The sequence below is a fragment of the Gambusia affinis genome, linkage group LG19 (assembly GCF_019740435.1).
Source record: "Gambusia affinis linkage group LG19, SWU_Gaff_1.0, whole genome shotgun sequence".
NCBI lineage: Eukaryota > Metazoa > Chordata > Actinopteri > Cyprinodontiformes > Poeciliidae > Gambusia > Gambusia affinis.
Genome location: NC_057886.1, coordinates 23464598 through 23483993, shown reverse-complemented (window position 1 = coordinate 23483993; position 19396 = coordinate 23464598). Strand labels below are relative to the sequence as shown.

General features: G+C 42.0%; 2 protein-coding genes across 2 annotated transcripts; both read right to left on the bottom strand.

The window, feature by feature from the left end:
- Positions 1 to 2341: 2341 nt before the first annotated feature.
- LOC122821836 (oocyte zinc finger protein XlCOF6-like) lies at positions 2342 to 5841 on the bottom strand. Its single transcript, XM_044100085.1, has 2 exons — positions 5500 to 5841; positions 2342 to 4369 (listed from the first exon to the last, which is right to left on the bottom strand). The coding sequence occupies exons 1-2, from the start codon at positions 5693 to 5695 to the stop codon at positions 2454 to 2456; spliced, it is 2112 nt and encodes a 703-aa protein (XP_043956020.1). The 5' UTR covers positions 5696 to 5841; the 3' UTR covers positions 2342 to 2453.
- Positions 5842 to 6570: 729 nt separating this feature from the next.
- Positions 6571 to 19244, bottom strand: rab40c (RAB40c, member RAS oncogene family). Its single transcript, XM_044099766.1, has 6 exons — positions 18199 to 19244; positions 12593 to 12653; positions 11675 to 11735; positions 11519 to 11596; positions 9236 to 9458; positions 6571 to 8911 (listed from the first exon to the last, which is right to left on the bottom strand). Exons 1-6 carry the CDS (start codon positions 18338 to 18340, stop codon positions 8637 to 8639), a joined length of 840 nt encoding a protein of 279 aa, XP_043955701.1. The 5' UTR covers positions 18341 to 19244; the 3' UTR covers positions 6571 to 8636.
- Positions 19245 to 19396: the final 152 nt, after the last annotated feature.

Sequence of the window (19396 nt, the reverse complement as noted above, 5' to 3'; positions counted from 1 at the left end):
TTCACTTTGATATTCAAAATTAAGTCAACAGACAAAATTATAAAGTTATGGGCAAGAACAAAGATAAAAAAAATTCTACAAATAGATAAAAACAACATCAATTTTAAACTAAAAAAATAGTTTTGAAAAAAAAAACCTTAATATAATACCATTTTAAGGTAGGTGATGTTTTTAGAACAGAATATGCAGTTTATTCACTTCACCTTTAAATGCAACATGATTTAAAACCACTAGAATAACAAAGCTTTTGTAGAAACAAGAGGTCTCACTATAACAAACTTTAAGTGTCAGTTTTTTGGTTAAAATGTTTCTTATTCATTCAGTGAAGTTACTCACAGAAATATTACAAAATATAAAACTTACTTTATAGAATAGCCACATTTTAAAGTTACTAGAGTAACTTTAAGTAGTACCTTTAAGTAGAAACGTGTTACTATTCATGATGTTTAATTGTGTTCTTGTTCTTGTGAAAGCGCTCAGCAGCCTGCAGTTACCCATTTCTTCCAGCAGGTGGCGGAGTTGTAGCATTTAGTGGTTACCAGTTGAAACTTTCTTAACTTTCTTTTTTCAGGATCAACATTGTTATAAAATGAGGCAAAACTTTCAACTGTCATTGAGTTTAAGAAAAACTACAGAACATAAAACTATTCAGATATAATTTTTGACCATTTAATCATAAAATACATGAAAGAATTTAAACGTTTCACCTCCTTTCCTGCAGGGATTCTGACTCCATCATGAACAGAGTACAGTGGGCTGAAGATGACTTTGATCTTCCTGCTGGAGTGATTCGGTTGGTCACCCCGCAGCCGACTGACGACAAAACCTACGTCATGTTTCACGGCACCACCAGGGCGCTGGCTCAGATCATCTGCCAGAGCGGTTTCCAACCATCCAAAGACGGGATGCTTGGTCCTGGAGTCTACCTGAGCAGAGACCTGCAGAAAGCCAGTCGCTATCCTATTGGTCATGATGAGTGGGACAAGGCGGTCATCAAGGTTAAGGTCAACGTGGGGAAGGTGAAACGCATCGATCGTCAGAAGCACCCATTGCAGAAGACCTGGCATTACCATGGTTACGACACCGCCTGGGTGCCGCCCAACTGTGGGATGGTGCCAAGCGGCCTGGAGGAAAACTGCGTCTGGGATCCCCGTCGAATCACCATCCTGAGAGTCATTAACCCCACTGTGGTCCCAGCCCAGCATCCACACGGCTACATGTAAAAACAAGATTGATTCAAATATATTTTTATACATTTGGATATTAAAAACCACTGTGTATCATTTTGACCTCAAAAAATAAAAGTCTTAGAATTGTGATATAACTGAAAAACAGTGTGGTTGATTAAAGGTAAATAGAGTGAAACTGCATGATAAAAATGATATAATTATGATTCATGACTCATAATTTCCAGTTTGCTGTGGGATTGAGACTGAAAGGAAAATGTATTAAATTTATAGTTGTTGGTCTCAAGATGGGCAGGAAGTGGGTCCCGTGTGTTACTGGATCTATTCACGTTGAGAGAACCAAAACTGGACCCATGTGTTTCAGTTTGAAGTGATTTCCTTTAACCCCTTTGGGGTCCAGTAAGGACCCATACTGGGTTCCCACCTGTGTCAACCAGTAAGAGATTTATTTACTCAACCCCAGTGGTTCTGACCCACTTAGCGCCGTCCAACCTGAAGGAAAACGTTGAGTTTTTGGACCTTGGGAAAACTAAAACTCATGGCATTAATGGAACAAGAACTTTCTCAGAAAGTGTTTCAGAACCGCTCAGACTTCAGAACCAAGTCCTGGTTCTGGTCTCAACCTTGCTGCTCCTGGCTAACATGCTTTAGCTGCTTCAGCTGTTTCCTTTACAAATCACCAAATTACATATTTTATTCAAATTCTTTTTATTTCAGGAGTCTGGAATAAAAAAGATTATTTTTAAATTGGATCCATTTTAAGGGAAAACATTTAAAAAATGATCCAAATTAAGTCCAAGAAAGAGAAATACATTTTTTAGTCTTAATATTTTGATAGTTCATCTAAAATTGCTCATTTCACAGGATTCCAGTCCAGCAGGAGTTTATGGTCCGGTGTGATCCGACTGGAAAAGGCTTCCTGAACCGATTTAAACCAAATCTTATTGATGCAGAACAGCAGCAGCTGATGAATCAGAACCGGGCCACCTTAAAAAGGAACCTCGCTCGCGTCTCTAGGAGCAGGTCCGTTTTATGAAAGTCTTTTGCATCTTTGGATTTCCCCCCCATGTTGTCTCAGTTTAAACCACTAGAGGGCGACACGGACTCTTTTCCTGGTTTAAAAGAAACAAATAAAAATCATTCACGAATAAAAATAAGTATGTTTGTTCTTATGTTGTCACAGTTATTAATCTACCATCAGAAATGCACAAACACCAATTATTCCTCAAAATGATTAAACTTCTCCACTGGATTGGAAGTTCTGGCTCAATCTTCCAGCTTTTTCCAGGACTTCTCCGAAGTGTGGATCTTCATCATGTGGAGCCGGACGTAGGTCTTCCGGTTGAAGGTCTTGCCACACACCTGGCAGCGATGGCGTTTCTCCCCGGTGTGCGTGTTGCGGTGCTGCGTCAGGAAGCTGCGGTCGCTGAAGCCGCGGCCGCACACCGTGCAGACGTGTGGTTTCTCCCCTGAGTGGCCCCGGGCGTGCCGCAGCATGTTCTGCCGGAAGTTGAAGGACTTCCCGCAGTAGCTGCAGCTGAACGGCTTCTCCCCTGTGTGGACCCTCAGGTGCACCTTCAGGTGGCCCTGCGAGTCGTAGCACTTCCCACAGACGTCACACACCCGCTTGCTGAGATGGGTCTTCAGGTGGAGCTTCAGGTTCTCCTCGGAGTCGAACTGGTTCCCGCAGACACCGCAGAGCTCGGGGTTGTGGGTCTTAGCGTGATTCACTAGAGAGACGATGGAGCGGAAGGTCGCTCCGCAGACCTTACACGCCACCTGCGGGCGTTTTGGTGGTGATGATGAGTCAGTCTCTTCGCTCTGCGTCGCAGTCGGGCTTCCTGGGTTGCAGTCTTTGATGTGGATCAGCAGGTGGCGCTTGTGGGTGGTGTAGTCGTTGAAGCTTTTGCTGCAGAAGTTGCAGGTGTAGGGTTTCTCACCGGTGTGGATCCGGCTGTGGCGCACCAGGTGAGGCCGGGTGGTGAAGGATTTCCCGCACTCGGCGCAGGGGAACGGCTTCTCCCCGGTGTGGATCCTCATGTGGATCTCCAGGTGGCCCTGCGAGTCGAAACACTTCCCGCACACCTCGCACTCCTTTCCGTTCTTGTGGGAGTCCAGGTGACCCGCCAAACTCTCTGGTGAGTCGAAGTGATTCCCGCACACGCAGCAGAGCTCCGTCTTGTGCCGCTTGCTGTGATTCAGCAGGGAGAGCACAGAGTGGAACGACAAGCCGCAGACCTTACAAGCCGTCCGCGGTTTCCTTGCTGGTGGACTCCTCCCTCCACCGTTTTCTGGCGTAGACTCACTGAGGCTGCTGTTCTTCACGGAGTGGACGAACAGGTGGCGCTTCAGGGTTGTGTAGTCATTGAAGCTGCGGCCGCACACTGTGCAGGTGTACGGTTTCTCCCCAGTGTGGATCCGGCTGTGGCGCAGCATGTTGGCCCGCGTGGTGAAGCGCTTCCCGCACTCGCTGCAGACAAACGGTTTCTCTCCCGTGTGGATCCTCATGTGGACCTCCAAGCCGCTGGAGCTCGAGAAGCACTTCCCACAGACTTTGCAGCTCTCCGCCTTCACGTGTGTCTTCAGGTGGGCGTCGAAGCGCTCCTCGCTGTCGAAGCGCTCGCCGCACACACCGCAGACATCCTTGGAATGCGCCTCCATGTGGTTGACCAGCGACACAGCGAGCAGGAAGGCTCGGCCGCAGACTTTGCAGCAGATCTGAGTCTTGTTCTTTTTGGTGGGGTTGAGTTTAGGAGCCACTGGGAGACGAGGAAGCTTTATCTTCAGCATTGCTACCTTTTTCTTCTTCTTCTTCTTACTGCTACGTTTGCCTTTGGACTGGGAGTTGGCCCTCCATTCTTCCTCACTGTCGGCATCAGAGCAGCTTGTTGAGGCGCCATCGGCAGCTTCCGGCTGCGTCGACGTGCTAGGAAGAGGATCCTCCTCTTCCTCTTTCACCATCGCCTCGCTGAACTCTGTCGAACTGCAGACGTTTCTGTCAAAGGGAGGCATGAAGTTGACCTTGATGATGCTGCTGTCCTCCAGCTCCTGACTCCGCCCACTGGAGCAGGAGGGATGGCGGTTTGTGTCCACGCTCCATTCCAGCTCGTTGGGTTCTTCTTTCTGCTGATGGTCAGACGTGAAGTCTTCGTCCCAGACGCACAGCGTCAACTGGGGTTCCTCTGCAGGGAGATACATAAAACCACATTTAACAAGAAATGTTCCTTAGCCTGTCACAATGATAAATTGAGCTGGACGATACATTTCCCCAAAAGTTATTGTGATAAAAGATAATATTGTTGTTTTGAGACCATTTTCCGGTAATATAATGGCAATGGACTGACAAATAAACTTTGAGTTCAAATGAATATTTAACACTGGAACTGGAAGACATTTCAAAATAAATAAAACAACAAATACAATGACTGATGGGCTGGTTGAGACCAAAGCACCAGACTGAAGACTTTCATAATCCAGTTTTTGGAAGAAATAGAGAGAAAAGAAAAATGATAAATCATGCATAAGGAAATGACTGAGCTCGTTTTCATTTATCATGTGATATTTGATCTATTGTTTATTGAGACAGGCCTCACTGCTTCAAATCAATAGAAAATGCATCCTTTGAACTGCAAAAATAATCAATATTCATGTTTTCCCAAACGTCTACAAGCTTTCTGAAGTTAATAACATGTTATTAACATGAGGTTATAACAGTTGATTTAAGATGAAACCCAAGACAAAAGTAACGAACAAATACAGTCTTTAAAGCAATTTCCTGCATTTTCATAAGTTTTATTTTAAAAAGTGACTTTGCTCAACTGTTAGAACATCTGCAAATTATCTAGGAGATTTAATAAGTTATCGTTTTAATTTCCTGAACATCTGTCAAGAGAAAATTGTTCATTTCTTTATAAGAAGGTGCACCGTGATTAAAAACAGACGCAGAATGTTAAGGTCAATTATACTTTTTAAAAACTTATTAGACTTTTTTTCTAGGCAATTTTCAAACAATAGTTTATAACAGGTTGCAAATGGAAACCGTTATAAACGGTTAGTGATTACATAAAAGTCATAAAAACGAGTAATAAGTCATTCTGTTAATGAACTTCGGCGTCAAATTTAGGAAAAATATTATATCACTATAGCAGAAATGAACGAGAACAGAAACTGGACAAAAATCTGATTCTATTGTGTAAATTAAATCAAACAAAAATCAATAACGGGCCTCCAGCTGCTTGAGATCCGGGAATTAGACGGAGCCGCAGCTCCATCGGGAGGCCCGTGTTTAAAACCCTGCCGAGAGCTCACGCACCTGAGTGTCCACCTGGACTGCCCGGAGGCTCGGCCACCACCTGGAGCATCCTCCGCTGCCGGTGGAGCTCCTGCTTGGAGAGCAGCAGCTCCTCCTCATAGTCTGAAATGGTTTTCTTCACCGCCTCGAAGATCTCATCTGCGGCCGCGGAGAGCCGCTCGTTCACCAGCACCCGGAGCAGCTGGATGCTGGACATGATGCGGGCGGAGACACTCTAATATGAGAAAAAATGCAGCTTTGGAAGAATTTTCTTGGCATTAAAACCTAAACACGACATTAAACTACAGGGTAGGGTCTTGCTCTTCCGAATCTTTAAGGCCGGTGCTGCCACCTGGCGTACCGGAGAGGGAACAGCAGGAACTTTATCCAATGTTTGAGAAAACAAAATTTATAATTTTTATCTTGGCACAGCAAAACAAATGAATAAAAAATATAGTGAAACGTTTAATTGTTTAAGTGACCCACAGATTCTATCTCCATATAAATTAATCTAAAAGAGCAACACCTTAGTTTCTAAATCATTGCTATAAACTACAAACTCTTGCAAGAGTTCTGCAGTGTTGTGAGGCTCCCAAGCAAGAGCGAGGTTTGTGGGGTGTGCAGAGGCTTTCCTGACCCTTGACCTATCAACCTTAATGATCATCTCTTTATTGTTCGTTGTAGTTTTATGAACGAGCCAAACCTGAAATGAAAGTTCAAGTATTATTTGAGCTTTTGAGATGCTAATCAGCTGCTCACAGTAGTCAGAACACTTTGTCGCCATGGTTACACGAAGAGATCAAGAAAAGGATGTAGCAAACAGAATAGGTACGAGTTAATTTTGCATCACAACTGTTTTCCCTCCACTCAACTTTCCATAACTATGACTATTACTGTAAAAAAAAAAAAAACTCGAAACATATCAATCTGTTTAATTGTGTTATTTAATCACTAGAACAGGTAGTTAGTTTTAAGTGAAAGTTCAACAGAAACCTTTTTCATTCTTGGCGCGTCCAGCAGGTGGCGGCATTCTCCCATAAACTTATTACGGCGCAGAATAAACAGAAATGTTGAAAATAAAACAGAAACTCAGACATTCAACAGTTTTATTGTGAAAAAGTCTTTTCATACACGTTGTCTTGAACTGTACAATCAATAATTTAAAAACATCATCATCATCATCATCATCATCATCATCGTCGTCGTGTTTCATCACTCAGCAGCTTCAGCGAGTCACGAATGAACAGGAGTGTTTGTGCAGCAAAAATATTTGTTTGTGCCGTTATTGTTTTAAAGATATTAATAAATGTTTCTAGAGGTCATGAAAGGTCAACCAGCACCCAACCGCCTTTTTGTGCTGCATTTGTGCTGCGAAAAGTTTGTTTGTGCTGCTTTTGTTTTGAAGATATGAATTAAATTTTGAAGGGCAACCAGCCCCCAAACATGAACAAAATCAAATTTGGTGTCAATCAACTCCGTTATGTTTGTGCCGCAAACAGAAACCATTACTATCTTTAAAATGATGGCAGCAGAAACAAATTTCATGACCTCAGGAAACTTTTATTAATATCTTTAAATGGTGCAGCAACGCAGCACAAACGTTTGACACCAATTTGTTAGATCTACAGGTTGACCTTTAAACTTTACTATATTCAAAGCAAAAGCAGAACAAACTTAAATTTTAGCAGCACAAACGTTTGACACCAATTTGAAGAGGGAAACAGCAGAACGGGTCAGCGGGTCACAGAACGGGTCGTAGTGAGATCTGTGCTGGAAACCACTCAGAGGAACTGGAACAGCAGCTTTTCTGCAAAACAGGACAATTTCTGGATCCATTTCTACAGAATCAAAACAAACGAGTCAGAACCAGAAACGGACCGGGAAGATTAGTGTCTCTAGAACAAGCAGAACCGGATCAGAAGAAGCAGAACTTATTGATCAGAACCTGCAGGAAACCGTTGAATAAAGAGAAAATAGTGGCAGCAGCAGGAAAAGAGGAGAGACAGAGATGAAGCCCTGCAGAGCATCTATTATTAAACAGCAAGGCATCATGGGACGGCAGGCGGAGGCGGCGATGCGGATCACAGGGAGGAAGAAGAAGAAGAAGACAACAGCGATGGATCCCTGGGGAGATCCAACCAGATGAAAAGCAGCGGCTCTGAAAAAACTCACGTGTTCCAACTCATTTAAACACGAGCGCACTGCAAAAACACTAAATCCTACCAAGATTTTTCTCCAGTTTCCTCTGAAAATATCTGAGTTAACTTGAAATAAGAAAACTAACTGACAGGTCATTTTCCCAAAAAATTCACTAGTGGATATAGTAAAATCATTATTAAGAAATTATTGACTTAAATTTCCTGTAAGTTAAAACACTTGAAATGAGACAAAAGTGACAATACAGAAACTAGAGCAAAAATTATTTGTAAGATTTTGTGTTTTGCTGTGAAGAAAGAGTGAAACGTCCTGCAGCACCTGAACGCAGCGCAGAGAGGAAATAACAAGCAAGGAAGGAAAGATGGAGACATCAGGATCCAAACTTAAAGTCTGGAAGTGAAAATATTTGTAAATTATTTTAGTGAAAATGTTTTGGCTTCATTTGATTTAAATAAATTCTTCAACACTGAAACAAAAAAACAAAAAAACTGATAAATCCTGAAAGTTTATCATTCAGATTCAAAGTGAAGCAGATGAAGGCAAAAACAAACCTAAAAAGTTTAAAAACGGGTCAGAGTTTACTGTCAATAAGGTCCGGTTCTGTCAGAACCCGGCCAGTTTCTCCGACTGGGTCGATGTTTGGGAACAGGAAGGAGCTCATCCGAGGTATTTCTAACAAAAATACTGAATCTGATCAGGTCTAAAAAACAGAAACAAGTGGGAATATAAACCTGAAGTAAACAGAACCGTCCGACCCAGTTAAAGTCCCGTCCAATCAGAACTGAGAAATAAAAACCATAAACGTAAAACCCGAACCTGGTGGCCGGTGGAAGTGGAACCGGACTGTTAGTGAGAAAACGTGGATCAAGGCACCAAAGCGAGCCTGGACCGGAGTCTGCTGTGGTTCTGTAGTGTGAAACGATGCTTAGCTTATCGGGACGAGAGCGTGGAGGTTCTGAACATGTAGTGACGCCTCTGCAGTCCGGCTCTCCGCCCGTCTCCTAGGAGATCTTGCAGTTGCTGCGGGTGCAGTTCTGCGGCGGGCTCTGCGGCGGGCGGATGGGTTTGGAGCGCTTCAGGCTGTTGGCCTTGGAGCCGCCGGCCGGGTTGGCCAGCGAGTACGAGCGTCCGTGCATCATGACGGCGTTCATCCCGTTGGCCATGGAGAACGACTTGAGGTGGGACTTGATGGCGACGGGCAGCGGCAGCTTGTCGATGAGGTGGACGGGCGTGCACGACACGATGGCTCTGCAGCACAGGTCCTGCAGGCTGAAGACTGAGGGAGGGAGACGGGTCAGAACGGGTCAGAACCACAGAACCAGATCGCTGAAAAAAGCAGCCAATCTGCAGCTTCGTTCACACAGCAGCAGAATATGTGAACCTGTGACTTTAACCAGCAATAAAACGTTCCAGAAATCATTGGAATAAACAATAACATTTCCATTTTTACAGCGAGGCTGTGGAGTCGTGACCTTCATTAGCAGCATGAACGACAACGCAGAAGAAAAGAGCAATTTTAAAAACTCTGGACTGATTAAAGGTTTAGCTGAGTGGCTGGACCCTGAGCCGGTAAACAACGGCCCCCTCTGGGCCCACTCACCTCTGTTGGGCCTCCAGAACTTCTCCATGCCGTGCCGCATCAGGACGATGCGCGACAGCTCCGTGAAGGACTCGATCACGTTGAAGTTGCAGAGCGGGCTGACCTCGAAGAAGGTCATGCCGTTCTTCTCGGCGTAGGCCCGGGCCTGCTCCGTGGGAACCTGCCGCTTGAAGGCCAGGTGCAGCCGGTTCCCGACCAGGATCCGCGGCACGCCCGGTGCATGCTGGGAACAAAACGCAGCCGGTCAGTCAGGGGGTTTGGTGTTAACTCAGCAAGCTGCAGGTCTGAAACACAAGACTGTATTTCCTTTGAAGGTTTTCATAATCTAACATCAGAACCTTTCTGTTCAAAGGTCTCTCAGTCTAAGGAGGCAAAATAAAAGATGGAAAATGTTTCTTTGAGTTTATATAGATAGAAAACAAATAAAGAACCAGAATTAAATGGAGAATAAGTGTAAAAACATCTTGAAAAAGTGAAATATCCCTTCAATGGTGACAGATTATGCTTCCTTGAACCGGTTAGGACAGATCTACGGACCATAGATCTGATCAAAATCATTCCTCGATAATGAGATTTTATTCTGCTCAGTTTTGTATTTTCAGCTATTTTAGGGCTCCGTCACTTTAAATCCAAATTAGCTGCTTCTAAGCCACGCCCCCAACTCAACGTTTACTCTCATGCATGAAAATGTTTGCAAATAAATGCACAATTATAAAACCATATAATTCTGAAAAGCAGAAGTGGAGCCTCCTGCACAATCAAACAGCAAGTGGTTTCTGGATGGGAAGTCAACAACAAAACATTCTCCTTTTCCAGCAGCCATTGTACAGCAGTAAAACCAGCTGACCAAATGGGCTGGAGCGCAGCTTGGGTTGCTAGGTAACAATCAGGAGGTTTTTGAAACGGCTCATTTTCCAGACCCCCAAAAAACATAAAACTTGTTTAAAGAAAAGATAAACGTCTGCTGACATTTAGAGTTGTGATCTAAATGGAAGAATAAAAATGTGCACAAAGTGAATTTTGCATAACAAACACAGGGTTTGGTGAACAGAGAGAACTACGCCCCCTAGTGGGGTGGCTCTGGGTGATGAGCCGTATTCCTGATGTCTATAATGATCCGGATCCTGAAAGCTTTGCTTCATTCCCTAAATGACTGGGACAAAATTCCTTTCTAGAAAATAAAAACAGGAGTTTTGGAATGTTTCACTTCTTCAGACGTTTTCCTTTAACATCTGACCCCGAGGATTTCAGCTCAGCAGAATCTCATTAATCTGAAACCAGCTGCAGCAGAAAAGTCATCTAAAAGCTGCAGGGTGGGGTGCCTTCAGGCCCAGGGAGGAAACATCCACAGAACATCAGGAAAACTCAGGAATAATTCAGACAGGTTGCATAACTGCTGCTGGGAAACCAAACTGGAGACATTTATTCACAATTAAAACACAAAAAATAATAATTTTATGATGATTTATTTAGATCTAGACAGAAGAGGCACTTTATCTTTTGTACCTTAAATCCACAACTGGCTCAGAAATGCCAAGTTTTAGTCAATATTTACTGGAAAAAGGCAGTTAGGTGACATCAAACTGTCTAAAAGTCTAGAAAAAACAAAGCAGAATTAAACCACCAGGTATTATTATTATTATTAAACTTTAAAATATTTCTGCTTTGTTTCGTCCATTAAAGGTGTCAGAAGAGCCGAGGTGGAGCAGGAAAAGCACAACTGGAGCCCACATTCCACAGACCAAAAATACCACCACACACACACACACACACACACACACACACACACACACACACACACACACACACACACGCACACACACACACACACACACACACGCACACACACACACACACACACACACAGCAGACATCCTCTTTGTTTCCATGTCAGCAGGAAGGACACAAAGCAAGAAGCTGGAATTCCCTGTTTGTGTCGTTTAGCTTTGCAGCGCAGCAGCAGAAAAGTTTTTCCTTAATTTCATCCTTCAGGTTTTTATGCAGCAAATATTTTGTTTAATGCAGCATAAAACTTTTACAACAGAAAGAGACAGAAATATCTAACATTACCTGAGATCTATGCTTGCTATTAACTAGGGCATAAATGATTAGAACAATCAAAGCATTAAGTGAGTAACGGTTCTGTAGCAGCAACTTCAGCAAGTAAAAGAAATACACCAGAAAAATAACTTTTCAAACATCAGTCATTTTAGGCTGCAGCAATCTCCACTGGAGGATTTTCATCCTTGACTGTTTGGTGATTATTGGTGCAGCGTCTCTCACCTCGTCGATCTCCCTGATCCAGCGGTCGATGCCGTCGAAGGACCAGCGGTTGGTGATGTCATACACCAGCAGGATCCCCTGAGGAGAGACGAGTCACCAGAATCAGAACGAGTCAAACGGGCCCTAAACGTTAGCTTAGCAGGCGCTAGCTCTCACCTGAGCGCCGCGGGAATACGAGCGGAAGATGGTGCAGAAGCGACCCTGACCCGACGTGTCCCTGTGGAGCAGCGGAGAGCGTTAGCACCACGCCGAGGCGGAAACACAGCAGCAATGGAGTGGCACAATAACTAGGAACTCATTCTCAAAGATCAATAAAGTTTAAATTCTAATAAATATTTAACACTGGAACCGGAAGACATTTTAAATATTCAAAATAAATAAACACAACATGATGTCTTCAAAAACAAACCAAAACACCAGACTGAAGACTTTTATCACCCAGAGAGAAACAATAAATCATGCAAATAGAAATTATAGAGCTTGTTTTAATTTATCATACAATTAACTGATTAGTTTATTGCGACAGGTTCAGATAGAATCATTAATACTGAGCCGTTTTCTCAATCGACTCAAAGTTCTGCTGCTGATGATCATTTGACGCGACACTAAAAGAAGAAAAGTTTCTTTTCAGCATTATTTGTAAAACTTATAAAGTATAAAGTGTCGAGATGCTCAACAGTCCTCATTGGTATCTTGGAGTTTTTTTCTGGTAATAGGAGTTTATTCATGTATTATTTTGATTCTATTTTCATACAACTGTATTTTGGAAATATTATGACTTTATCCCTGAAATAAAAAATAAAAAGATCTTAATATTCAGCTGACCTGAATTCAAAGTAGAAGCTGTAAAACAAGATGGCTGCCCTAGCACATCTGAGCTAAGGAAACCCAAAGAGCACATGGTGACAAAAACACATTTTCCAAAAATTCTGTCTGGATTTTTTGCTGAATGAAAATATTTCCTCCAGAAACTTGATGGAAACTGATTCCTTTCGGTGCCAGCATCAGTTTTTGTCGACCAACTCTTTTCTTTTTCTTTAAGGTTTTTAAACAATCCAGTTGGCGTTGGCTCACCACAGCTCCAGCTTCACCCTCCTGCCGTCCAGAAGGATGGTTGTGGTTTTATAGTCGATCCCTGCAGAGAGACAGGAGCAGCTGTTAGCAACACGGAGACGTCCGTCAGGAAAACAGTGACTCAGCACCAGCAGGAAGCACTAAAACGCCACAGCGCTGCAGTTTCCCCCAGCGGATGATAAGCCTGGCGGGCCACCAGGCTAAGCATTGTTTATTTATCATAGTTTGTTTTTAATGTTTGCCTTTTTTAAGACTTTATAGTTGGTTTTCAGGTATTAATCTTCCAACAACACGTCATCATGTTTTCAAATTTCCTGCCAACTTTAAACATTTTAAACTTTAAAAAATGGCGGCGGTCCGGCAGCCAACCACCGGGTTCAGAGCGTTTTCTGGGGGAAACCCTGTTCTGTAAACCTAAAACATGGCAACAAGCCCCAGTACCAGCTGCTGCTGAAAGCTTCTCTCTCTTCTAGCGAAGCGACAGCTAACATTTCACCCGCCAGCGCTGACGCAGCATTTTTCACAGGAAGCTGGATGTTAAAAATAATTCACTTTCCTAAACAACATCCATGTTGTTCAGGTGACTCATGTTGACTTTCACTGCTGCTGACTCAGTGAAACGGAGGACACTGATCTCTGCCAAACCTGTCTGACCTGCTGCAGGCGCCGACCTGCTGCTGCGGTTTTTATGAAGACATGAACACCTGAGGACAAACGGGTGCAGAGCAGAGCGGCCCGTTCCCAACCTGGGAAAACTCAAACTGGGACTTTAATGCTTTAATTCATTGAACAAATTTTCATTGTTGAAAATTTAAATGCAATTGCATTTATTGTTCTTTGTGTTTTTTAATAACCTTTCTAGTGGAACCTTTCTATTTGTATGTTTCTAGTACGCCTGTAAATCTGATGCACTAGCTACATCTGCTAACAGATGGGAGCTGCTAATCTCGACCCCTGGGGGTCAACGTGTCTCAAAACGATCCGACTGGAGAAGATCATCGTTGTGTTCAGGTTGTGCTGAACTAAGCTAAACTAGCAGTGAAGCTATTCAAGCCTAAAGTAGCAGCTGAATGCTAAACATGTAGCAGCTAACGCTAATGTAAGACTCGTGGGTGTCCAAGTACTGTGATTCTCCTTTGTAGAATAATCCACAGAAACAATTGAGCTCTTTCTCAATGTCGAACATTTAATTTCTTCTCCGCTACCCAGCCGTTACCGCACTCCGCCGTAACCCAACGTTCGCTCTCCTCCCCCAACTTCCTTCCGGGAGCCTTTCACAATAAAACATTTCCAAAACATTTTACATTTTCATAACTCCAATTTTCACTCTTACACTAATATCAGCGTCCACATTTCTAAAGGATTTATTCAGAGAAAATCAGATGGTTGAATAAACTGATTAAAAGCTGAATGTCTCTGGTGTTGAACTCAAATGTCTATTTAGTAAATAATTTATCAGATATACGTTTTTGAATTAAAAATGTTATTTTGATGATTTATAGTTTTAGATTAAAGCACGATTAATTAAACTCTGCAATCACCTTGATTGTAAATTGTAAATATTACATTATATTTTACAATATGTAAACAAACAAAAAGTAGTGAAATGCTATTTGTCTTGTTAGAGGCTGAATGATGAGCCCTGTGTTTCCAGTGATGTAGAGAAGAGCTTTTTTATTTTGCTGTATAAATATTTGATTATTAAAGCAGTCCCATCAGCTCAGATCAGAGTTTTACAAACAAAATCTCTGATCAGTGCAGCTCTAACTTTCTAAGAGGTTCAGATAAATAATTAAAATGCAGCCAAAGTTTTGCTTCATAAATAGAACAGGATTTATTTTTGGTTGTGTTCAGTTTAATTTCCCTCCCAAAGTGAACAGACTGGATTATTTGTGTCCAAATGAAGCTGCAGGAAGAGGAAGTTAGAAGGGAACATGATTTATTATGAAGGTCAGAGAAAATGTCCATGAAAATCAAAGTTCTTCTTTATGTCGGCTGACAGAGAAACGGATCATTAATTCATAAAGCTTTAATATTACTGCTTCAATTGATATTTAAGGTAAACAACTGTTGAATCCTCACATCATTTTGTTAATTCATGAGGCTTTACAGTGAGGATCTTCAGGTTCTGACGGGTCACCGCTGCTGGCTAACAGCGTTAGCAACATCTCTCATTTCCAGGCAACTTAAAGCTGCAGCTGACCAGAAGTGCTGCGCTGGCAGCATAATTTAATTGGAGTGAGTGCAGGGCGGCGGTCCTGAAAGCCGGACCTCACTTAGAAATCCCAGATAATCGATATTCTTCTCTGGTGTCTTCGATTGAAGCCGCTTCCATTCAAAAGGAAAAGGAAATAAAACTGAGACGGCGCTCAGACTGGAGCAGATTTTACTTTCAGGTGCATTTATTAGATTTTAGAGACTTCATGACATTAACAGAACATTTTCTATCTTTGGCCGTTTTTTTTTTAAACTGAAGAGAAAATCTGAAGGCCATCAGTCATTTTGACAGATTCACACACAGATGTTTTCAACCGTTCACACAGAACACTGCAGAGGAAACTAAATCAGTAAATAATAATAATAATAATAATAATAATAATCCCATCTGAGTTTCTTCTGACACATCAGGACGGGACGCTTTGTTCAGGTGTACCGACTTCTGATGGCTTCAATTTGAGGAAAGTTCCCGGATCTCAAAACTTTGTCTAAAGTGCAGCTTGTAATCCGAGTGACCAGCAGAACCAGATCATCAAATTTAATTAGCTTGAAAAGGTGAATAATTCATATCCATGTTCAGAATTTAAGTACAATTCACATTTATTCATCTGGTTGATGAGCGACGCCACAGAGTGGATGAATCGCTGAAATGGGTTGAAAAAGTTGGCATATTTAAATAAGTATTAAAGCAGATGATGTTTTGATTCTACCAACCAAATTATGTTTTAAAAACAGTTTCCATAATGAAATACTCATTTCTGCATAATTATTTTCCCATTTCTGCAGAACAGGAACTTCAGTCGGAGCACAAATGAACTCTGGTTTTTCTGGCTCTGCTGTGTTTAGTAATAAATTAAATGAGATGCAGGAGAACAGTCTGAGGTTCCTCACATCGTGGAAGCACAAGTCAGTTTTCTTATGTAGGAAAAACAAGAATGAGAACTGGAGCAAAAAGAAAATGAAGAAAATAAATAAAAATGTTGCAATAACAATCCTTTAAAGAGGATTAAAGAACATTCTGCTTTTTATTTAGCTCCAGCTCTCAGTTAAACCCACTAAAGCTCCCAGTTTATCTGGATCCAGTGATAAATGCCACCAGTAAACTTCTTCATCCACAACTGAACGATGGAGCAGAAACCCTGGAAACCGATTTGATTATAGTTACACGTCAGGAAAAAACAGAAGCTTTGTCAAATGATCTGTGGAGCAGATGAACTGAAATGTGTCACTTTAAACTGAAATTACTCTACATTTTTAAACAGGATTTATACTGGGATCACTGGGAGAGATCATAACTTTCTAATGTTCTACTAAATTCTGAAAAACTTAGTGGAACATTACAGCATACTGATCATTTTCTCAGAAAGTCTTTAGATTTTATTGTTTTATTCCTGGAACGAGTTGAGATAATATAAAATATAAAAGCTTAATAAAAAGCTATTGGCAGATTATTTTACTTACGGGAGAAATTATTATCTAAATTAAGAAATTATTGGCTTAAAACAAGCCATTTCTAGTCATTTCCAGTTAGTTTTGATTTATTTCAAATGTATTAAGACATTTGCACCAGAAACTAAACAGAAATACTTGGTAATATTTTGAGTTTTTGCAGCGTAGGGAGTCATTCTTCAACTAGCACCCCGAAAATCAGGACCAATCAAAGCCTGCGGCCTCAACCAATCAGAATCTGTTCTCCTGAAATATTCAGGGAGCACAGAACGAACACACACACACACACACACCCTCTGCTGATGGAAATCAATAGCACTGCCGTCTCTGAGCGCGTTCAGCTGCGATCCGCTTAGCCTCCATATTTAATGAAGCTGTTTGATCTCCCTCACTGCCTCCTACCGGGTTCAGACGCCGATCCGACTTTAATTTATGTGGAGAAACGAGGAAATTATCCAGAAACATCCAGAAGTCAATATGAAACACAAACACAGCTTTATGGAGCGTTTCATCTAAAAGCTACTGGAAACTCTGGATTTTTCCTCTATTAGTCAGAAACAACATTCCAGCTCAATCACTGTTCAGCATTTACCAATCAATGCCAAATCATTATTTATATTGATACGATTGGGAAAACAAACAGTTTGTAGGTTCCTGGAGTTCCTGGGGAAGCTGCAGAAAAAGCGGCCATCCTGCAGGCCGACGTATTTTTCATGAACTGTTGCTGTTTTTGCAGAAAGGAGGAAAAAATCCGACTCATCTGCAGCAGATCAACCGTTTCTGTTTCAGCACCTGAACCTGACATCAGCCACGTAATGAGGAGGAATTAGGATTAATTATTCTGAGTGTTTGTCCAGCTGTGCTCCAGCTGTCGCTGCATTCCTTCCCTTTGAGCTGCCAAAGTGTTTCACACCGTCCAGGTTTCCTGGTGGAAATCAACCGTCTGATTTATCCAGCCATTTACAACAATTCATTTTTTAATGACCTATTTCTCAAATAGCAAATTTCCAAAGATCCCAGTTTATTTCTAATCATATTTTCCAGTTTGCACCAATCACCTTCCAGCTGGATGTTTCACCTTGAATGCAGGTCAAACTGGGACAGATCATTTAAACTGGTTCGCTTCCACAGTCAAACCTTTCAGTTTCTATTAACTGGGATTTTCTTTGCATCAACTTCGTCTGGTTCTGATCTGGAGACGACTGAATAACTTGAAATCCATCCATAGACGGCGGCGGCCATCTTTACTGCAAAATAAGTCACTATGGAGACGTAAACTGTTCCTACGGAAATCTGATTAGAATTTAATTAATAGCATGAATGACCAGGCAAAAAAATAAAATTAAATAAAAATAATGAAGTCTGTCCTGCAAAACAAAAAAAGGCTGGTTTAGACCAAATCACCAGAATGAAGACTTTTGTCATCCAGGTTTTGTTAGAAAGACAAAAACAATAAATCATGGAAATGAATGTTTTAATTTATTATGTGATTAATTGATTTATTGGTAATTAAATCAATTACAGCAAACCTAATCAAGCAGTGCGAACATCTTCCTTTCTGGGGTTCAATGCAAACAAAGATCCCAGTTTGTGTCGATCCAGAGACTAGATAGAAATCTATTCAGTATTTTATTAAGTTATATTTAAAAACTGCCGTCCAAGCAGCTTTTTGTGATAATTCATCAAGTCATTTTGCTCCAAACAACAATGAAGATAGTTTCCACCTTATATCAATCAGATAAGGTGGAAACTTTATCAGTTTTGACAATTAGTTTTCAGGATTAGACAACAGAGCATCATGTGCTACAATGGGGATGTGAATGAGAAGCATTGTTTACTCTCCCCCACTGTGACATCCACACACAGCACGAATGTTCAGGACTTTTTTGCCAAAGCGTGAGCCATCAGAAAAGCAGGTTTTTCGGCCAACAGTGACTCACCGCTGCTGTAAGCATAGGGAGACTCTGCAGATCCATCCTGCAGGCTGTCCAGGATCTCCCCTTTGCCCACGTCGCTGTCTCCCACCAGGAGGAACTTCAGCAGGTAGTCGTAGCTCTTCACCGGGCTGCCCTGGCTGCCCATCTTCACCTCTGACCCCAAAAGGCTCAAAATATGTTATTTCCCTCTGGCTTGATCCAAAACAAAGTCTGTTTTGCCATGAACTACCTGGATGTGGGTCCAGCTGCAGAGACTTTGTTTCTCACTATTTCCGGCTGAAGATGTTAAATAACGTGGGTGTCATAAATGTGTTAAATACTGTGAAGCTTAATTAAAGGTAGTGCACATTGGGAGTAAAAAATCCCATGTAAATAAGACATTATGTAATCAAACTGAATCTGAGCCTGCCTTTAAATACCGATTGAAGAAACTGATAACTCCATCTGAATCCGGCTGGAAACTCTAAAAAAGCAGCAAAAACATGTCAGTAATTATATTAAACTTCGCATTGCTTTGTGGTGAATTCATTTTAAAACGTTCACAAACTAGAAATGCGTCGTTTCTTTTTTTCATTCAGCAGACGCTTTCGTAGCAACGAGAAGCTAGCGCTGCATGGGAGCTAGCGGGCTAGCCTAGCTCTCCCACAGCTGCTTTCAATCAAAATAAAATTTACATTAAAGACAGCTTCGGGATACAACCCTAAATTAGTTAAAATGAGAATTTACAGTCAATCTAAAATATATAAAGTAGCGCTATTTCAACGAGCAGTAACGTTTTCTCCCCCCCAGATAGCCCAACTTCCCCCCAACGTCTGTATAATTTCAGGCCCCCTTCTCTTCATTTACTCCGGGAACAAAACAGTCCGTAACTTTAAATCCAGGGGAATGACCCGAAAAATGGCTGGAAGTCACGCAGGTTGTTGCGTCCAGTCCAAATCCGTGTAGGTGCACTCAGAAATCTCAGCCCTCGATGTTTCCATTTCTCTTCATGGTTGTCTGTCATAATCACAGATGTTCCTCCTCCACGTAGCGCCACAACAAAACTGCCACTCGCTGCTCCGCCGCTCTCCCTACTCAGCACTAGCCACGCCCTCTTCCCCGCCTACCTCTCATGTGATTGGACGCTGGGTTTCGCGGGGATAGTAAACAGGCGCGTCTATTGGACAAAAAATATGTCTATCGCAGATTGTTGTCAACAATG

Bases quoted from the DNA above. Each gene is read 5' to 3' on its own strand.
- LOC122821836 (XM_044100085.1), bottom strand. From the start codon at position 5,695: ATGTCCAGCATCCAGCTGCTCCGGGTGCTGGTGAACGAGCGGCTCTCC. The intron at 4,370-5,499 runs GTGCGTGAGCTC...ATCTCCCTGCAG, and splicing joins CAGTCCAGGTGGACACTCAG to AGGAACCCCAGTTGACGCTG.
- rab40c (XM_044099766.1), bottom strand. From the start codon at position 18,340: ATGGGCAGCCAGGGCAGCCCGGTGAAGAGCTACGACTACCTGCTGAAG. The intron at 12,654-18,198 runs GTGAGTCACTGT...GTCTCTCTGCAG, and splicing joins TCCCTATGCTTACAGCAGCG to GGATCGACTATAAAACCACA. The intron at 9,459-11,518 runs GTGAGAGACGCT...TTTTGTTCCCAG, and splicing joins GGATCAGGGAGATCGACGAG to CATGCACCGGGCGTGCCGCG.